This window comes from Carcharhinus amblyrhynchos, chromosome 4 (assembly GCF_965287045.1).
Source record: "Carcharhinus amblyrhynchos chromosome 4, sCarAmb.v2.hapA, whole genome shotgun sequence".
NCBI classification, from domain to species: Eukaryota; Metazoa; Chordata; class Chondrichthyes; order Carcharhiniformes; family Carcharhinidae; genus Carcharhinus; species Carcharhinus amblyrhynchos.
Window position 1 is genome coordinate 81,634,981 of NC_137327.1, and position 18,010 is coordinate 81,652,990.

Here is an 18,010-nt window from a genome sequence, read left to right on the forward strand (position 1 = left end):
CCTCCCCTTCCCAAAAAGTGGTGGTGAGGGGTTCTTGTTAGAAACCCCTGTCACCTCCATTCAATGCTACCCCTTGTTTCAACAATAACTTGCATTTATATACCATCTTTAATGTAATAAAACATCCCAATGTACATCACAGGGATGGTAGAATTTGACACCAAACCGCATAAGGTGATGTTGGGCGGTTGATTAAAAGTTTTATCAAAGAGGTAGGCTCTTAGGAGCTTAAAGCAGGAAAAGGCAAATAAAGAGTCAGAGAAGGTTAGGAAAGGAATTTCAAAATTTTGGCATGAGGCAACTAGAATAGTGACTAAATCAGGGTTGTTGCAGAGGTCAAAATTAGTAGGGCACAGCTATCTGGGAAGCTGTGAGCTGGGGCAGGTTACAGGAGTGACGTGGAGGAATTTGAAAATAAAGGCCTAAATTTGAAAATCCAGGTGTTGTGTGTCTGGGCACCAGTGTAGGTCAGTGAGCACAGGGATGATAGGTGAGCAGAACTTGGTGTGAGTAAAGATACAGATAGCAGAGCTTTGGGTGATCTCAAGTTTCCAGAGTACAGGGAATGGGAGGCCAGCCAAGAATGTGTTACTTCAGGCATAATTTCCCAGTTTAAGATTCTTATGCCACGTGATTTTCCAAAGTGACTACAGGTGGTTTCATTTATCAACAGAGACAACAAGCAAAATGACTGTGACCTTGTTGGCAAGCAGCATAGCGGTCACCATTCTCCCTGGGTCTGAAGGACAGCTTTCTGGAGTAAGAATATTTCTTTCTTGGATTCTTAAGTGCAGAACATTGAAGGTGGAACTGAGGGAAATTGCGGTTGTATTTCAGATTGGAAAATACGTTTTTGTTCTCTGTGGAAAATGTCCTGATGTACCTTTTTTCTTCACACGCACTGCATCTAATGCACATCCATTTTGGAATCCATCAAATGAGATCCAATTTAGAGCCCTGGATTTTCCAGCCCTCTTGTGGTGAATTTTCCAGGAGTGGAGGCAGCTCGCTATTGGCTGGTGGCAGGATCTTCTGGTCCTACCAAAGTCAATGATGTTTTCCATGGCTTCCCAACTGCACTGCTGGGAAAGCTGCCGGCCAATAACGACCCGCTTCCAGCATGCGAGCCGGCGGGGGGGTGGAAATTCCCAGAGGATCATCCATGATCAGATTGAACGGCAGAACAAGCTGAAAGGGCTGAAGGGTCTACTTGTACTCTGATTTTCTACGATTCGTCTCAACTCCATCCCTTGGCCATCGGTTCTTCAAACTGGTTTTATTTCATCCATGTTTATAAAATGTTGAGAGGAATAGATAGGGTGGATTCTCGGAGGCTATTTCCCCGGGTTGAAATGGTCGCTACGAGAGGACACAGATTTAAGGTGCGGGGAGGCAAGTACAGAAGTGATGTTAGGGGTAAGTTTTTCACTCAGAGGGTGGTGAGTGAATGGGATCGGCTGCCGTCAGTGGTGGTGGAGGCGAACTCGCTGGGGTCTTTTAAAAGACTTCTGGATGAGTATATGGGGTTTAATGGGATTAGAGGTTATAGATAGGTCTATAGATTGGTAGGTGTTGATGTGATCGGCGCAACTCGTGGGCCGAAGGGCCTGTTTGTGCTGTAGTGTTCTATGTTCTATCGAAATCCATTTTACGCATTATAAATGCCAAAATAATTTTGCAGCCTCTTTGAGTGTGCGTATTACTTTTGTTTTATTTTTTCATTTTGATAGCTGTTGGTGCAAAGCTAAAACTCTGCTGGGATTGATTCCTATTATTCAAATTAGCTGACAATGCAAAATTGGGCATTCACCTCTGTGTGCTTTGGGGAACTTGGTTCAAGCAGCTAGTCACTCCAAGCACATATATTGCTGTGTTTGCAACTTCGTGGCCAATATGTGCAGAGCTCAGTTATATTTACTGTAGACACTGAGGCCTCTGTGGTTTCTCCTGAATCTTGTGCCACTCTGAATGGCAAAATGATGGACGCAATGATTTGCATTGCAGGAGATAGTACAATATTGGAGGCAGAAACTTTCCAAAGCTAAAATTGTAGCTTTGATAACATTTCTAAATGTTCTTTCTTGGGATATGAGTGAAGCTGGCAAGTTTGCATTGATTCCCCATTTCCATGACCTCAAGGGCCTTACTTGTATTCCAATTATGGGTAAATCAAATAACCAGTTAAACTAAGTCAAATTAACTGAGGGGCAAATTAAAGGGACAACCCCTTAAAGGGATACTGCCTGAAACAAAAAGCAAACCACAAATGGAACATAAAATGTTAAACCAAACCTTGTACTCAGTGGACTTAGCTGTTGGTTAAGGTAATATGGAGTGAATTGATTGGGACATTGGTATTTATGGTGTGAGTGTCTTAGGAGGTGACTGAGTCCAGCTGGCAGATGGTCAGACATCTGGCTTTCCACCTGTCCTCATTAGGCATGTTTGGCTGAGAGTCCAGACCAATAAGAGCATTGATGCAGCAGTGAATCAGTTTCAACAACTGAAGTGAATCATTGACTTTTTTTGATTAACATCTTTAAATCAATATAATAGGTTCTTATGGTGATCATCTTTGTAATGTCTCAAAGTTTATTATGACAAGATTAAGAAGTATTTGAAGTCTGTTACCGGTACTTACTTTATGGTATGTTTGATTGACATTTCCATAGCATTGTACGAAGAGTAATTATTTTCAAAGACTGTTTCTGAATGATCTTTTTTTTATTCAGCCGGTCTACAATTGTATTATTACCAAATAGCTGTTTGGTTATATACATTGTGCATACTGAGTGAATAGGCATGGAAAGGACATGTGTTGGCATTGATTTGGCACAGAGAGTATGAAGGACCATGGGGAATGGTTGGGAGGCATGAGCTGGCATTGCGTTGATATGGTGAGTATGAGGTGCAATGGGAGTGTGTATAGGGGTGAGGTGGTGTGAATGGAGAAGGGTAGAGGTCCTAATTAGTTTTATACAATTGAGACAAGGTCACAGAGAACGAAGGTGGGCCTTTTAACCAGTCCACCTTGGCACCCGGCCACCCAAGAATTGACACCAGGGTTGGCTGGTCGAACTCCATCCCCAATACTCGCTTCTATCCCCTTCTCCTTGCCCCTTCCCAAAAACTTAAATCATGTGATTTGGGACCCTTTAAGCCAAGGTGAGTCAGCAGAATTAAGAAATTTCCCCAATTCAAGCTACCAGACTCAGCAGTGAAAATTCAGCAGCCTGAGGTACATAAGATAAAAGCAAAATACTGCAAATGTTGGAATCTAAGACAAAAACAGAAAATCTCAGCAGGTCTGATAGCATCTGCGGGGAGAGAATAGAACCAATGTTTCAAGTCGAGATGACCCTTCATCAGAGCTGATGGTACATATAAGGAACATATATGGTTGTAAAGCATTTTGAGATGACTAGCCGTCATGAAAAGTGCCACACATGCAATACCTCAAATACAACAACCTTGGGACCAAGGCCTGATAGCTGAATTGCCAAGGTAAGTTATATTTCATTAAATTTACTCAACTAAAATGATGCATAGAACTTAGTAGAAGTTTTTGGATAACTCCAGCTTTTGGCAACTGGATTTGAGACAGTGTATGTGTATATAAGTACACATCAGTTTTGTCTTTTTGAAAAGAAAGCTAAAGTTCCCATCCTTTCTTTTACCTCTAGTCTCTGTGAATTGTACACAAACATAAAGGTGCCAAATCTATAAAGCTGTGATTGTTTGTAAAACTGAAAGCCTGATAATGCTCTGGCTTTCTCCTAATTTGGTAAAATCGCAGACCCAAGGCTCACTATTTTTATTTGCTGGAATGGGAAAGAGGATTTTAAGATTACAGGTCCACATTTGTCAAGCCTTATTTTTTGAACATTGTTCCTATGTTTTATTAAATGGTGGTATGGTGGCACAGTGGTTAGCACTGCTGCCTCACAATACCAAGAACCCACGTTCTATTCCAGCCTCTGATGACTGTCTGTGGAATTTGCACCTTCTCCTCTGGGTGCTCCGGTTGCCTCCCACAGTCCAAAGGTGTGCAGGTTAGGTTGATTGGCCATAGTAAATTACCCCTTAATTTCAGGGGATTAGCAGGGGAAATACATGGGGTTACGTGGATAGGGCCTGGGTGAGATTATTGTCAGTGCAGGCTCGATGGGCTGAATGGCCTCCTTCTGCACTGCAGGGATTCTTTGATTCCAAATTCATTTATAGGATGTGGGCATCGGTGGCCAGGCAGCAATTATTGCCCATCTCTAGCTGCCCTTGAGAAGGTGGTGGGGATCTGCCTTCTTGAACCCGAGATGTAGGTATTCCTAGAGTGCTGTTAGGGAGGGAACTCCAGGGTTTTGACCCAGCCAGGCAAGATCGGACAGTAAGTGACTTTAGGGGAACATCCAAGTAAGTGTCCTAGATGGTTGTGCTTGTGAGTTTGGAAAGTGCTGTCTAAGGACTTTGCAGTACATCTTGTTTCTGTGTTTCCTCACTGCCTGTGATTTATTGCAATGCACCATCAGACTGCCATCATTCTCAAGTGTTCTCAATCAACAACAATCAAGTATACCTCTTGAGAAATCAGTTTGAATTACTCTGCTGAAGTATTATTAAAATATACCTTAATATATTTGCATAATCAAGAGGTTTTGCAAATCCTGATGCCATGGGTAAGTTTGAACAAGTTTTAGTGCTAATAATGAGGACATTAATTTAGAAACTTTTAGCCCGTCTATGTTGTAAAATGGGTACATCTGTGCATATTTCTTGCCTATCTGCATTTGCTGCCTCACAATCCCTTCATTCAGCAATAGCATCAAATCTTGGCAACTGGCTCAAAAAGAAAGTGATCAATCATAAGATCTATGGTACAGACAAATGAAAAGTGAGGAAATCATCAGTGAGCAGACGCCAATGACTTATAAATGGCCAATTAACAGAGCCCACCAACAACAAAAGAGAAGCTCAGCCAGTCAGTCAGCTTTGAATTCTTTTTAAAAGGTATTTTTGGTCACCATTTTCCCCTTCTGACTGCTAAGAGGAAATATTTCAAATGAGAAATAAAAGATCCCATTATAGATCCTTGGGGGAACATCACAACCCTTATCCTTCCAACCCAAAACAATGAGCAGTTGCCTTTACTCTTGGTTTTCTGTATCCTATCCACATCAGTGTCAATGAAATACAGATTGTATTTTAATATACCTTAATTTTTTACCCATTGCTAACTCTAAGTCAACTTTAACGTCTGATGATAGTATAAAGCAGATGATTGTGGATCAGCTGCTCATTACACAATTTGCTCATTTTCCTGTCCATAGACGCTAATGGATAAGAAAATAATGTGAGGCGCATAACAAGTGAACTTGCCTTTAAAGCAAGAATCATTTTTTAAGTTAGTCAACGAGCAGTAATGAACAAAAACACCCAAAATTTGAGGCTGTAGTGAACTCAAAACTATCAGTCTTTGCTGTCATTACTCTGCAAAAATGACGACAGCTTCTGGTGTCTACATATGTGTAGTTAAGATGGGACGATCCAGAAGTTGCTGTCAATGATATCCCGTTCCTTCACATGGATACAACTTTTAAGTCTTCATAGTATGAAATCTTAGAAAACACTGAATTGATATGAAAGTCAACTTTTTATGCCATGAGTTTCCCTGCAAAAAATCTTGTCAAAAGTTGCACCTTGGAGCCACTGCATTCTGAATGGTGCACTAAATTCTGATTGCTGCTGAACAATTTTTCTGTCTCTGACAAGCTAATCTTATATTTGTGGATTGTAGAATTTTTTCCATGATAAAAATATTCCATAGATTGCAAATGTTTTAAAAAGTTTTTGGAATTTCAGCTTCTACCGTAATATACCCCAGTTTTTATTTCACTCTCTGTAAAATTCTTAAAGAATTCCTTCCTGCTTTTTTATTTGTGAGAATTCTTTAATGTAATTAGTTACTTAGCTTGCTTGAAGCAATGACTTTCACCAATTTTTTACAGATGCATCATAGAAAGCATGTTTTCCAGGTGTATCACAGCTTGGTATGACTCCTGCTCTGACCAAGACCACAAGAAACTACAAAGGGTTGTGAACATAGCCCAGTCCAACAAGCAAACCAGCATCCCATCCAATGACTCCATCTACTTCCCGCTCCTTGGAAAAGCAACCAGCATAATCAAGGACCCCACGTACCCCAGACATACTCTCTTCCATCTTCTCCCATTGGGAAAAAACATACAAAAGCCTAAGGCCATATACCAAACTACTCAAGAACAGTTTCTACTCTGCTGCCATCAGACTTCTGAATGGACCTACCTTATATTAAGTTGATCTTTCTCTATATCGTAGCTATGACTGTAACACTACATTCTGCACCTTCTCCTTTCCTTCTCCCCCATGTACTCTATAAATGGTATTCTTTGTCTGTAATGTGCGCAAGAAACACTACTTTTCACTGTATACTAATACATGTGCCAATAATAATAAACTAAATCAAGATAATACTGTCACTGGATGCTTTGGTTCTCTCTGGCTGGTGTCAGAATCAAATAACCATTGTGAAAGTTCAAAAATTAACTTCAGGAAATCTTTTGAGCTGCAAACACTGTCACTTTGCAACTGAATCAAGCCAGTAAGTTCAAACCATCTTCACAGAAATATTAACAAGCCAGTAGAGGGTGCACTACACCACTGTACTTACAAATACGATACAGAAATAATCTGGAAGAATTTTTGAAAGGCACATTGCTTCAAGCAAAATAGAGTATTTGCTGTTGCACAATAAGATTTATTTCAACCTTTCATCGTGTAAAGATTTATTTCAACCTTTCATAGTGTAAAGTGGCTAGACTGTTGTGACCATTGAAAAACAGTCCCATCTTTTATACCAGAGGATCTAAGATAATGGATATGGGTAACTGTGGTGTCAGGTTTTTAGTTATTTTATTACAGCAATATAATAACGAAGGAACAAGGTTAATGTAAATCACATGCTAATTAGCAGATGAAATGGAAATAGACTGGAAACAAAACATTAAAATTAATGGCAAAATGGTTATAGCACACATGGCCGGTACAAATTCATTCTTTAATATTCTAGATAATTTATTTTCAGACTTTACTAAGAGTTTATTTTTAGTTGTTGGAGGTAGAAATTGCAGTGCAGACAAAATGCTTCCACAATATGAATTGTTGCCAATTCCCATGTTAGATAAAAGAGTTGGGGCTTCTTGTTTTGTTTTTGGTTAGAGCCTGAAGAAAGGTCAAAATCAAAGGTTGATCCTTCAGGCTGATTGGGTCTGCAGAAAGATTGCGTTTACCAAACGGCTAATGACTTCAGGCACATCTGCATTAATAGGGATTGACAAAAGGTCTCACCCCCAAGAACTGAAAGCATAACTCCATCAGAACTCAACAGCCAAAGGTGGAGCACAGACTGGCCCAGACTGCTACTATTAGTGACTGGACATGTATGGATCCCAGGCCTGGGCAGCTCACCAACAGTATCAGAAACTGGAACTGATCAGGTGCTCTCTAGGTTTCACAACTATCTGGATGCCAATTAGATTTGCAAATTTGAGAGTGTAAGAAAATAGTTACTGTCTTAACTGTAGTTAGCAGTGTTTGTTATGTGGAAACCGGATGGATGCAATACTTGCTAAATATATTGATACTTGTTATTTGCAGTAGGACTGCTGAATTGAACACAGCAAATTGGTTGAAATTGGCACAAGCTGATTGAAACCAAACAGATAAGCAATCAGGACAAGAAGTCCTTATATGACTGAACCAATGGAAGACAACTTGGAAATCAACCTACTGCCAATCATGCACCCAACAAGGAGACCTGCAATCAGGGAGAAAGGAGTATGAACATGTTTGAAAACTATATCCTGTACATCACTCCCTGAAATAGTCCCATACAGGAGTACTCATGAAGGACAGAAGATACAAGTTAAAGAACAGGTTTCCAGAAAGAAGACTGAAAGTATCTATTGACAGGAAGAGTTCTGGTGAACCAAGCAGAACAATCTTGGTCAATGATCAATCCAAAGTGACCAAGCCTCATCTGAGATTGACTGCTGAGAAGTAACTATGATTTAATTGAGTTTTTTTTAATGTACGCAGTAAAGATTTTGGATTTAATGGAAAATCATTTCAATCATATTTCTTCAGTCTCCAAAACTAAGAGGTAAAATCACTAACATATAGCTCAGTAAGGTTGCCACTTTGTACCCAATCCAGTATGAAACCACATGGGCACCAGGGATCCAGGTTTGATTCCTGCCTTAGGTCATTGCCTGTGCAGAGTTTGCATGTTCTCCCCGTGCTTGTGTGAGTTTCCTCTGGGTGCTCCGGTTCTGAGAGATGTGCTGGTTCGGTACAATGGCCATGCTAAATTCTCCCTCAGTGTACCCAAACAGATTTTCACAGTAACTTCATTGCGGTGTTAATGTAAGTCTACTTTGAAACTAATAAAATAAAAGACTGAAACTTTTAATTTTAAATGCGACTTCTTGTGGAAATGTTCCTGATTACAGGAGGCCCAGATGAGAATTGGCCATGTGACAGAAACATAAAATAAACCTTTTTGTGCATGCATGAAAAGGGAGAGATTGGTTGTGCATTTGTAAATGAGAAACAAATTCACTCACAAGCCCCTAAACGAGAAGTCTCACAACACCAAGTTAAAGTCCAACAGGTTTATTTGGTAGCATGAGCTTTCAGAGTGCTGCTCCTTCATCAGCTGAGTGGAGAGTTGGGTTCACAAACAAGGCATATATAGACACGGAAATTGGAACTGATCGGATGCTCTCTAGATTTTGCAACTATCTGCATGCCAATCAGATTTGCAAATCTGAGAGTGTAAGGAAACGGTAACTACATTAACTATAAACCCAAATCTCCACTCACCTGATGAAGGGGCAGCACTCTGAAAGCTCATGCTACCAAATAAACCTGTTGGACTTCAACCTGATGTTGTGAGACTTCTTACTGTACCCACCCCAGTCCAATGCTGGCATCTCCACACCCTAAATGAGAAACAGCTCTGCTTAGTCACTTCTGAAAGAGCAACATGCCTGCTCACTGTGTCATAAGCACCCACCTTTATGGCTTTTGTTTCAGCTGAACATAATTTTACTTGCCATCAGACATGAAGTTAGCCAAAGTAGAATGTCCAAAATGGCTGTGTGCATGCACAATGCTAAAGGAGGCTCTTTTTCATTTTGTCTCCATTATATTCAACTCACCTGCTCAGGATCTGAGATATTTTACTCAGTGTAATGTAAACTGAAACCCTCCATGTTGACTCCTATTTTCCCTTTGTGTGTCCAACCATCTCCTACTTTTATCATTTCAATCCTATATCTTGTCCTGAATCATTTACATTGTGTATTAGCTCCCTCACAAACCACTTGCGGTGTGCTGTCAATGTGACACTTAATTATTTGATTATTGTCCTGCGTCTGATTGATAATCAATTCATGAAAAATAGGCGTCCGTGTTGGATCTATTTTTTGCCATGCGCTGGATTGTTAGGATACATCAATGGTGTTTTATTGAGGCATATTGAAGCTTCAGAAGGAATTGGAGCATTTCTCACTCATACAGCCCAACAGTAAGACTTCTTTTTATGAGCTATTGCATTCTTATTGTCTGATGATTTTTGCAGGTGATTGTTTTTCCAACAATTGTATTAGGAGGTGAGATAAAAGCAGAAGGATTTGTTTGTTTTGATTTTAAGTTATCTGTCAATTAAACAGCACATAACTCTACTTGAATTTATGTCATTACATTGGCCTAATTGTTTCTTTTTAAGAGCTTTTAGTCTTATTTGCAATAATCTGTTTACCAAGAACCTTTGCTCCTCAATCAACTCATTCTGAGCTTACAAAGTGGATCCAGGATTACTTCAATCAAGAACATTGTACCTCATTTATAATGTAACAAATCACTCCCTTAATGAGAAATTTTTAAATGTCATGATCTGAATTGTCTATTTGCATGCACCAATCAGATGACTTGTTTATATGGTATTAGAATTGAAAAACATAACCAACAATTTTGGACATGTTTTTGCATTCATGGTTAAAGAGGCTAGTGACAGAGGAAAAGTCTGAGCTGACTATGAGGATAAGGTTTTATTTTAGTTATTGAGACTGTGAAGGCTGTGAAGGAACAAGCACTAAGCACTGGCAGACTGATAACCTTGAGTATTAGCAGATGATTGACAGTCCTTGTGCAGGAACTGCAGGGCGTCAGAAAGTCAACAGCCTCAAGCATAAGTGCCCAAGTATCAGATGATTGGCAGTGCCAAGCACAAAAATAGCAGCCATACCCAAATGTAAAGCCAGAAGGCATTTTGATGAGAATTGAAGTGAAGGATGGGACATTCTCCTAATTGGAGTAAATAATTTAGTTAACAAGCTTTAAGTTAGCTTCCAAAAAAAATAACCTTTATTTGTCCTAATCAAATTATTTGATAATTCAAACTAAGTTTGCTTTTTGCTGATAATGCAATCGATTTCAGCGCTAAAACATCTGAATTATTGGGTCTAGACTACGTACTGAATCCTGCATTAAATGAAAATCCTCATTACAGTATCATGGACAGGTGGCACTGATTTATTGATGTAGGTTTTCTGATGTATTTCATCGGCCTTTGAAGAAGTAACTGAATGGCTAAATAAAGGTATGGATATGGTTTCATAAAGCAGTTATTAAGGTATCACACAAAGAAAAATAGGCTGGAATTTTGCACTGGCAGAAAATGGCCAAAACAAAATTCTTATTAGCAAGATCTCGCGATATGATCTTTGCTGACCCCTGTAGAACCCCTACAGTGCAGAAGGAGGCTATTTGGCCCATTGAGCCTGCACCAACAATCCAACCCAGGCCCTATCCCCTAACCTTAGTAAGAAGTCTCACAACACCAGGTTAAAGTCCAACAGGTTTATTTCAAATCACAAGCTTTTAGAGTGCCGCTTCTTCATCAGGTGAGTTCATGATTTGAAATAAACCTGTTGAACTTTAACATCGTGTTATGAGCTTTCTTAGTGTGCCCACCCCGGTCCAACTCCACATCACCCCTAATTCTAGCATTTATCCTGCTATTACCCCGGTCAGTAAGGGGCAATTTAACATGGCCAATCCACCTAAACTGACATTTTTTGGAGTGTCTGAAGAAATCCATGTAGACATGGGAAGAATGTGAAAAATTAACACAGTGACCCAAGGCTGGAATTGAACCTGGGGACCCTGATGCTGTGAGGCAGCACAGGTGCCACCGTGCCACCCATGTAGGAGAAGGTGAACAGGTAAATACAGGCCTGGCAAAATTACACTCATAATCTCCAGGTGGAAAAGGAACAGCAAGGATAGAAAATTGGTTGGCAAAAACAAGAAATAAAGCATTAAGGTAAAAGGTTTTGTTGACATTGCTTGGTTCACATTTGCTCTCAGCTTGATATGGATTTGGGCATCAGTATTACCTCCCAAAATTTGCTTAATACATGAAAATAGAAGCTCCTCTTCAGATAGAGAGGAGGACTTCAAGAGAAAAAAATGAAGAAACAGACAGTTTATCTTACCGATGAACAGGTGAAAGGTGCAATTTTCGGAGGATATGTTTGAGGTAATGAGCCAGAATTTGCTGTCAAAATAATGGTGAGGTTAATGGTGCTTGCTGTTATTTAGACAGAAATGAGACACAGACTTCTCATGTTTTGAAATGTGGAAATCTAAAAGTTGCTGTTCTAGATATAATGGTCCACCATGAGTTTCTAGAAAATGACATGTTGCTGTCTGCCTCACCATTGGAACTCGTTGAATGATTTGAGTTGCTGTATATTTGTGGTAAAAAAAAAACAAATCTTCTTCATAAAATTCAGCCTTGTCCATTTCTGTCCAAGTACTTTCTCAACAATGTGATAAGTCTTAATTATTGCTAAGCAACCTCTCCACTACTAAAGATCAATTATCACAAGAGTGTATATCATTCCTTCAGGTTTTAATTGTTCTTAGACATTTAAAACTGTGAAATATAAGATCATTTTAAATGTTTCTTTCCGTTTGTAATTTTTTCTCATTTCCTCTTCCGTCATCCAATCTTCTTTTCACTCCCAGAATTTCTCTTTCAGTACCTGATTTGACCCTCTCTAATTCAAATTTACAATTCAGTCTTTGTACTGTTAAATTCACAATCCTTCAATCTGATTGCTTAAGGAGACACATGGTAACTTGAACTGTTCTGTCAGGTTCAAGATGTCCCGTTTCTTTTGCTGTGGCGTTATTAGTTTGCACTTACAGCAAAAAATTAAGAAACCTAAACATGCAAAGTCAAGTCAGGCTTATTGCAAATGGTGTAAGATAGATATCCTGCAATTGGAAATTATGGTGCAATATATCCTAGGGAAATAAAACAGAAAAATACACAAACAGAAACAAGTTCCAACAGATAAAGCATTGAAAAGGTCAACAGGGGCATCAGAAAAGGTGGGGAATATCCATGTGGAGCATGAGGGAAGTCTTGGAAAGAAACTTTTTATCTTGGGAGCATCTGTGTCCTTCGACATAGCCACCAATCTATATTCATCTGGTGTAAAGATATAAAAAGCTGGAAATACTCAGAAGGCCAGGCAACATCTGTGGAAAGAGCAAAATAGTTGATGGTTCAGGTCTGAAGAAAGGCTTTTAACCTAAAACATTAACTCTGTTTCTCTCTCCACATATGTTGCCTGACTTTCCCAGTATTTCCAGCACTTTCACATTTCCAACATCCACAGTATTTAGCTTTATGATTTGCATTCACCTGGTAGTGGCTTCCCTGGGTTAAAGTGTAATCGAGGTCTCATTGTCACATTAGGCCAATTTTGCTTTGATTTCTGCAGCTCCTGGAAGACACTGAAGACACCTAACTGCAGTAGGCAGCTAAAATGATGGCCAGATAGAATAAGTGCAAAATGGGACAGTAGGACAGAAGGACAGAATGCTCCTTTTTGTAGGCCATCCCCAATCCTGCCCTTTGCCCTTTGCTTCCAGATAGGTTGGCTTAAAATTAATTCCCAAAAGTTAATGATGCAACTTTCTCTTTTACCAGATCCGCTACAAAATTGTGTAACCTTACTTAAAAATTTTATAAACAGAAATCAAAAATATAAGAAACACTAACAATATCTTACTCGTAAACTGTTGTCCAGCCATTTTCATTGTTCTTTGTTGCTAGCAGACCAGTGTTGCCGTGATATGTCATCATTGCTAAGTCATGGCCCTGGGCAGATACCCTTTTCAAGGCTCCATTGTTGCTGATAGTTAACCAATATACCTGACCACCAGGCACCACAAGCCATTGAGGTGCACCATTTGCATCCCTGCGAATATGTAGTGAATTGCCATTGTTGCCGGTGATGGTGCTGATGTCGCCTTCACTGGTGTAACTGAAGTTATAAATATAATCTCCCGTTATTAAGTTCAAAGTATTCAGGTGGGTCCCATTGATGTTAAAGAGATACAGCTCTTGATCCGCTGGTGAAGCCACTTGGTATACGTTTGAGTAGCTGTAGCGGGGTTTATTCTTGCTCACCGCTCGGATGCGAATATTGGCAAGGTCCGCGATATATAAAGTGCCGTCCGGAGAAACGGCCAAGGAGGTTGGCGTTTTCAACTTTGCATCTTTGGCATAGCCACCATCACCTAGGGAGAGGGGAGATGCAATAATATTAATAACATCACAAGTACTTTTCCAGATCACCAGTTGGAATAAATCTAGGAGTCCACAGAATTGTGATGTTATATGTGGGGGAAAAGTACAGTTAACATGAAAAGGCAATGACTCAAAGCTACAGGCAGTTTGTTGGAAATATTTCAACGTTCACCTTTCCCCTAACTCCTTCCAAGAGCTGGAGACACCCTGTTTATTGCTTGGCTATTATTTTGAGAATCTCATCAGCCAGTTATTCACAGATCATCAACTTCCCTATTATTAAGTTCCGTTTTAAGACAGCTATTGGCATACAGATATTTTTGTAAATTTCTTTTTAATTGTCTGCAAGCATTGCTACTTGCTGGGGTGCAGTGAATGTACTCCTCCAAGTCCCCTTTCTTTCAGTGAGAGTCTAAGCAGTGAGCATCAACAGCTCATTTGACCATTGAGGCAAATCACAACTGAGTCACACTCTTGGTATAGCACCCTATAGGCAGTTTGGCTTAAGTATCAGAATCCTGCATTGATGTTTCATAGAGTCATACAGGTTTACAGCATGGAAACAGGCCCTTTGGCCCAACTTGTCCATGCCTCCCCTTTTTTTAACCAATAAGGTAGTCCCAAATGCCCGCGTTTGGCCTGTAGCCCTCGATACTCATAAGAACATAAGAACATAAGAAATAGGAGCAGGAGTAGGCCATCTGGCCCTTCGAGCCTGCCCCGCCATTCAATAAGATCATGGCTGATCTGTCGTGGTTCAGTTCCACATTCCCGCCCTCTCCCCATAACCCTTAATCCCCTCTCTTATCAAAAACCCATCAACCCGCATCTTAAAAATATTTAGCGAGGTAGCCACCACCACTTCAACGGGCACAGAATTCCAGAGATTCACCACCCTTTGAGTGAAGAAATTCTTCCTCAACTCCGTTCTAAACCGCCCCCCCTTTATCTTGAGGCTGTGCCCCCTGGTCCTACTGTCCTTTCTGAGCGGGAAGAGTCTCTCCACCTCTATCTTATCCATCCCATTCATCATCTTATACGTCTCAATGAGATCTCCCCTCATTCTTCTAAACTCTAACGAGTACAAGCCTAGTTTATTCAGCCTCTCCTCATAGCTCAACCCCCTCAACTCCGGCATCAGCCTAGTAAACCTCCTCTGCACTCCCTCCAAGGCCAAAATATCCTTGCGTAAGTATGGCGCCCAAAACTGCACACAGTACTCCAGCTGTGGCCTCACCAATGCCCTATATAGCCGCAGCAAGACCCCTCGCTATGAAGGCCAGCATCCCATTAGCCTTCCTGACCACCTGCTGCACCTGCAAGCTGGGTTTTTGCGACTCATGCACAAGGACCCCAAGGTCCCTCTGCACCGTCGCCTGCTGCAGTTTTTCTCCACGTAAGTAATAATCCTTCCTACCATTATTCCTACCAAAGTGGACCAGCTCGCACTTGCCAACATTAAATTCCATTTGCCAGTTCCTGGCCCATTCGCCCAGCCTATCTAGATCCTTCTGCAGACTCTCCACACCCTCCGCGCAATTTGCCGTTCCACCAATCTTGGTGTCATCAGCAAATTTCGACACCATACACTCGGTTCCCTCCTCCAGATCATCTATATAAATGGTAAATAGCTGAAGCCCCAGCACCGACCCCTGGGGCACTCCACTAGTCACCAACCGCCAATCCGAATAGCACCCATTGACCCCCACTCTCTGCCTCCTATTTGACAACCAGTCCTCTATCCACGCTAACACCCTACCCCCAACTCCATATCCCCTGACCTTCTGCAATAACCTCTTGTGAGGTACCTTGTCAAACGCCTTCTGAAAATCAAGAAAGACCACATCCACCGGCTCTCCTCTATCCACCGCCCTAGACACATCCTCATAGGACTCCAATAAATTTATCAGACACGACTTCCCCTGAACGAAACCGTGCTGCGTCTGCTCTATCAAGCAATTCCCCTCAAGATGCCTCGCTATTTCCTCCTTGATGACGGATTCTAACATTTTACCTACACTAGACCTCAGCCTTATTCAAGACCTCAGCCATTTCCCATCCCCTACCACTAAGTCCCCCTTCTCATCCTCTAAGGGTCCAACGTTCATCTTAGCCATGTAACTGTCTAAATGCTTTTTAAAAGACAAAATTGTATCTGCATCTCCTACTACCTCCAGCAATTCTCTCTGGGGTGCCAGAGCCGGGTCTGCTTTGTGGATGCATCAACTCGCTCAGCAGAGGTTGATGAGTACACATTTGAAGAAAAAGTTTAAAAATCATGAAGATACAGAGGCTGTTTATTGAGAAATATATTATAGTGCTCCTTAGAGAGATGATGACGGCAAGACCATACTATGTTTAGATAGCCCTACGGTTGTAGTCACAGAACCTACATTCATAGTTCATGAGTGATAAATGTAGGTTATGACTACATTTAGTGATAGAAGAGGAAGTATTTCTGAATGCTTTCAGAGTGTGTCTATCAACCACAGAGCAAGGACTGGAGTATAAATTACAACCTTCAGGAAGGATAAAGATGGAACTATATATAATGAGGAAGTGGAGGGGGTGGGGAGAGAACAAAATATAATTTACATTTGACAACACAATCAACTCATGCTATAGCCAATGGGAAGGTCCTGCCCCTTGACCATGAATAGCTACAGGAACAGATTTGATACACAAGGTATTATAACTTTTGCTGTGAAAGTCAAGGCATAATTATTTTCCTAGAGTAAAAAGCAGGCACAACTCGGTAATACAAATGAGTAATGCAAAGCCATAGGCAGTATCCTATCAACCTTACTGAATTAAATATTTGAAACTCATGGCAGCACAGTGAAATCTGTCTCACTCTTTGACAGTTTCATGTCAAGTCATTTCAAACAAAGCATAGCTCTATATCTTCAAAAATACAATCACTATTTGACTTGGAAAAAGATTTTGTTCCAATTTTATTCCCCGTTCTTCAGATTTGCTCACTTCTTGTTCATTGTACACTACCAGCACTCCAGAGCTTCTGCCCAACTCCCAGTTCTTCCTGTGTCAGCCTTGAAGGCGCATGCTGACAGATTGCTTAAACATGGAGGACTTGGTAACTGAGCTTGATCCTGTTACTCACAATCAAACGTTATCCTGCGTAGGCCACAGGACAGAAATCAGGGTTGGGGCGGTATTTTCCACACCTGCTTTGAACAGGCGGGAATGCTGGAGGAGGGGAAGAATCCTAAAACAGCATTTACACCAGTGGAATTTCCCACTGAGATAGTCCCCACTCCTCCTGTACCTGGCCAACGACATAATTGGGTTCCTGCCATGAAAAATTGGGAAACCTATTACTTACACATTTAAGTGTCATGAGTGTGCTTCCCCAACAGTATCATACCCCATATCTCAGTGTCCGCTAAAGATTTCTCACGAAGGTGGTGGTGATTGCATCAGGTCTTTTAATGTGGCGTTTGTGCTGTTGTGCTGACTTTCACTTCCCGGAATGCACAGATACAAGGTTCATGACCTTCCCAAAGATTAGACCCCAGCAAGTCATGAGGGTTGAAGGTGCAAGGATGAGTGCTGAATTTGCTCTCAATGCCACTAGTTGTAAAGCCTTTCATGCACTGGCATGGCACTATGGAGCAGAGGAATATGGATGTGACCCTTGCCTGCACCTTTCTCCTCCTGGAATCTTGTGGCTTTCAGTGTAGCACATCTTCTATGTTGTAAATAACTCTCATCTCCTTCTTCAGTTTCTTGCCCTTCATTTTCTGAGGTTTTCTATGTCTCCCTCTGGCAAGTGATTCCCTCCTTTGAAGTAGCAGTTTGTGAAGGACACAGCCAGACCCTGATGCTTGAGACCCTCTTTTGAGAGTACTGCAGAGCCTAATCTAAGAAGTCCAAATATTGGAAGCACATCTTCAAGATGCCAATAGTTTGCTCTATGATGGATCATGTCAAGCTTTGCGCCCTATTGTATCTCTGCTCTGAAGCACTCCGAGGACAATGTATAGGTGTCATGAGCCATCATTTGAGCGGGTGTCCCTTATCCCCAATCAGCCAGCTCTGAAATCGCTGTGGCACTTGGGAGTGACTCAAGGTATATGTCCCATAGGAACTCCCAGTGTACCTGGCACAAATGTGCATGATGTGCTTTTGATGATTGCACACCAGTTGAATGTTCAGGGAGTGGAAACCTTTTCTGTTTATTGAAATCAGGGGTTGCTGACATGGACTCTCAAAGCCACATGTGTGCAATTGATCACACATTGTGTTCCACAGAAGCCTGAGGTAGCTGCAAACTCCAGAAATCTA

At 41.0% G+C, this 18,010-nt stretch overlaps 1 protein-coding gene across 5 annotated transcripts in view; it reads right to left on the minus strand.

Moving 5' to 3' along the window:
* Positions 1–18,010, minus strand: part of tenm1 (teneurin transmembrane protein 1) — a 704,577-nt gene that overhangs the window by 56,657 nt on the left and 629,910 nt on the right. For all 5 annotated transcript variants that reach the window (XM_080187425.1, XM_080187422.1, XM_080187424.1 and 2 more), the window contains one exon: positions 13,185–13,695. In XM_080187425.1, the coding sequence (XP_080043551.1) occupies positions 13,185–13,695 (511 nt within the window). The remainder of the gene's footprint in view (positions 1–13,184; positions 13,696–18,010) is intronic.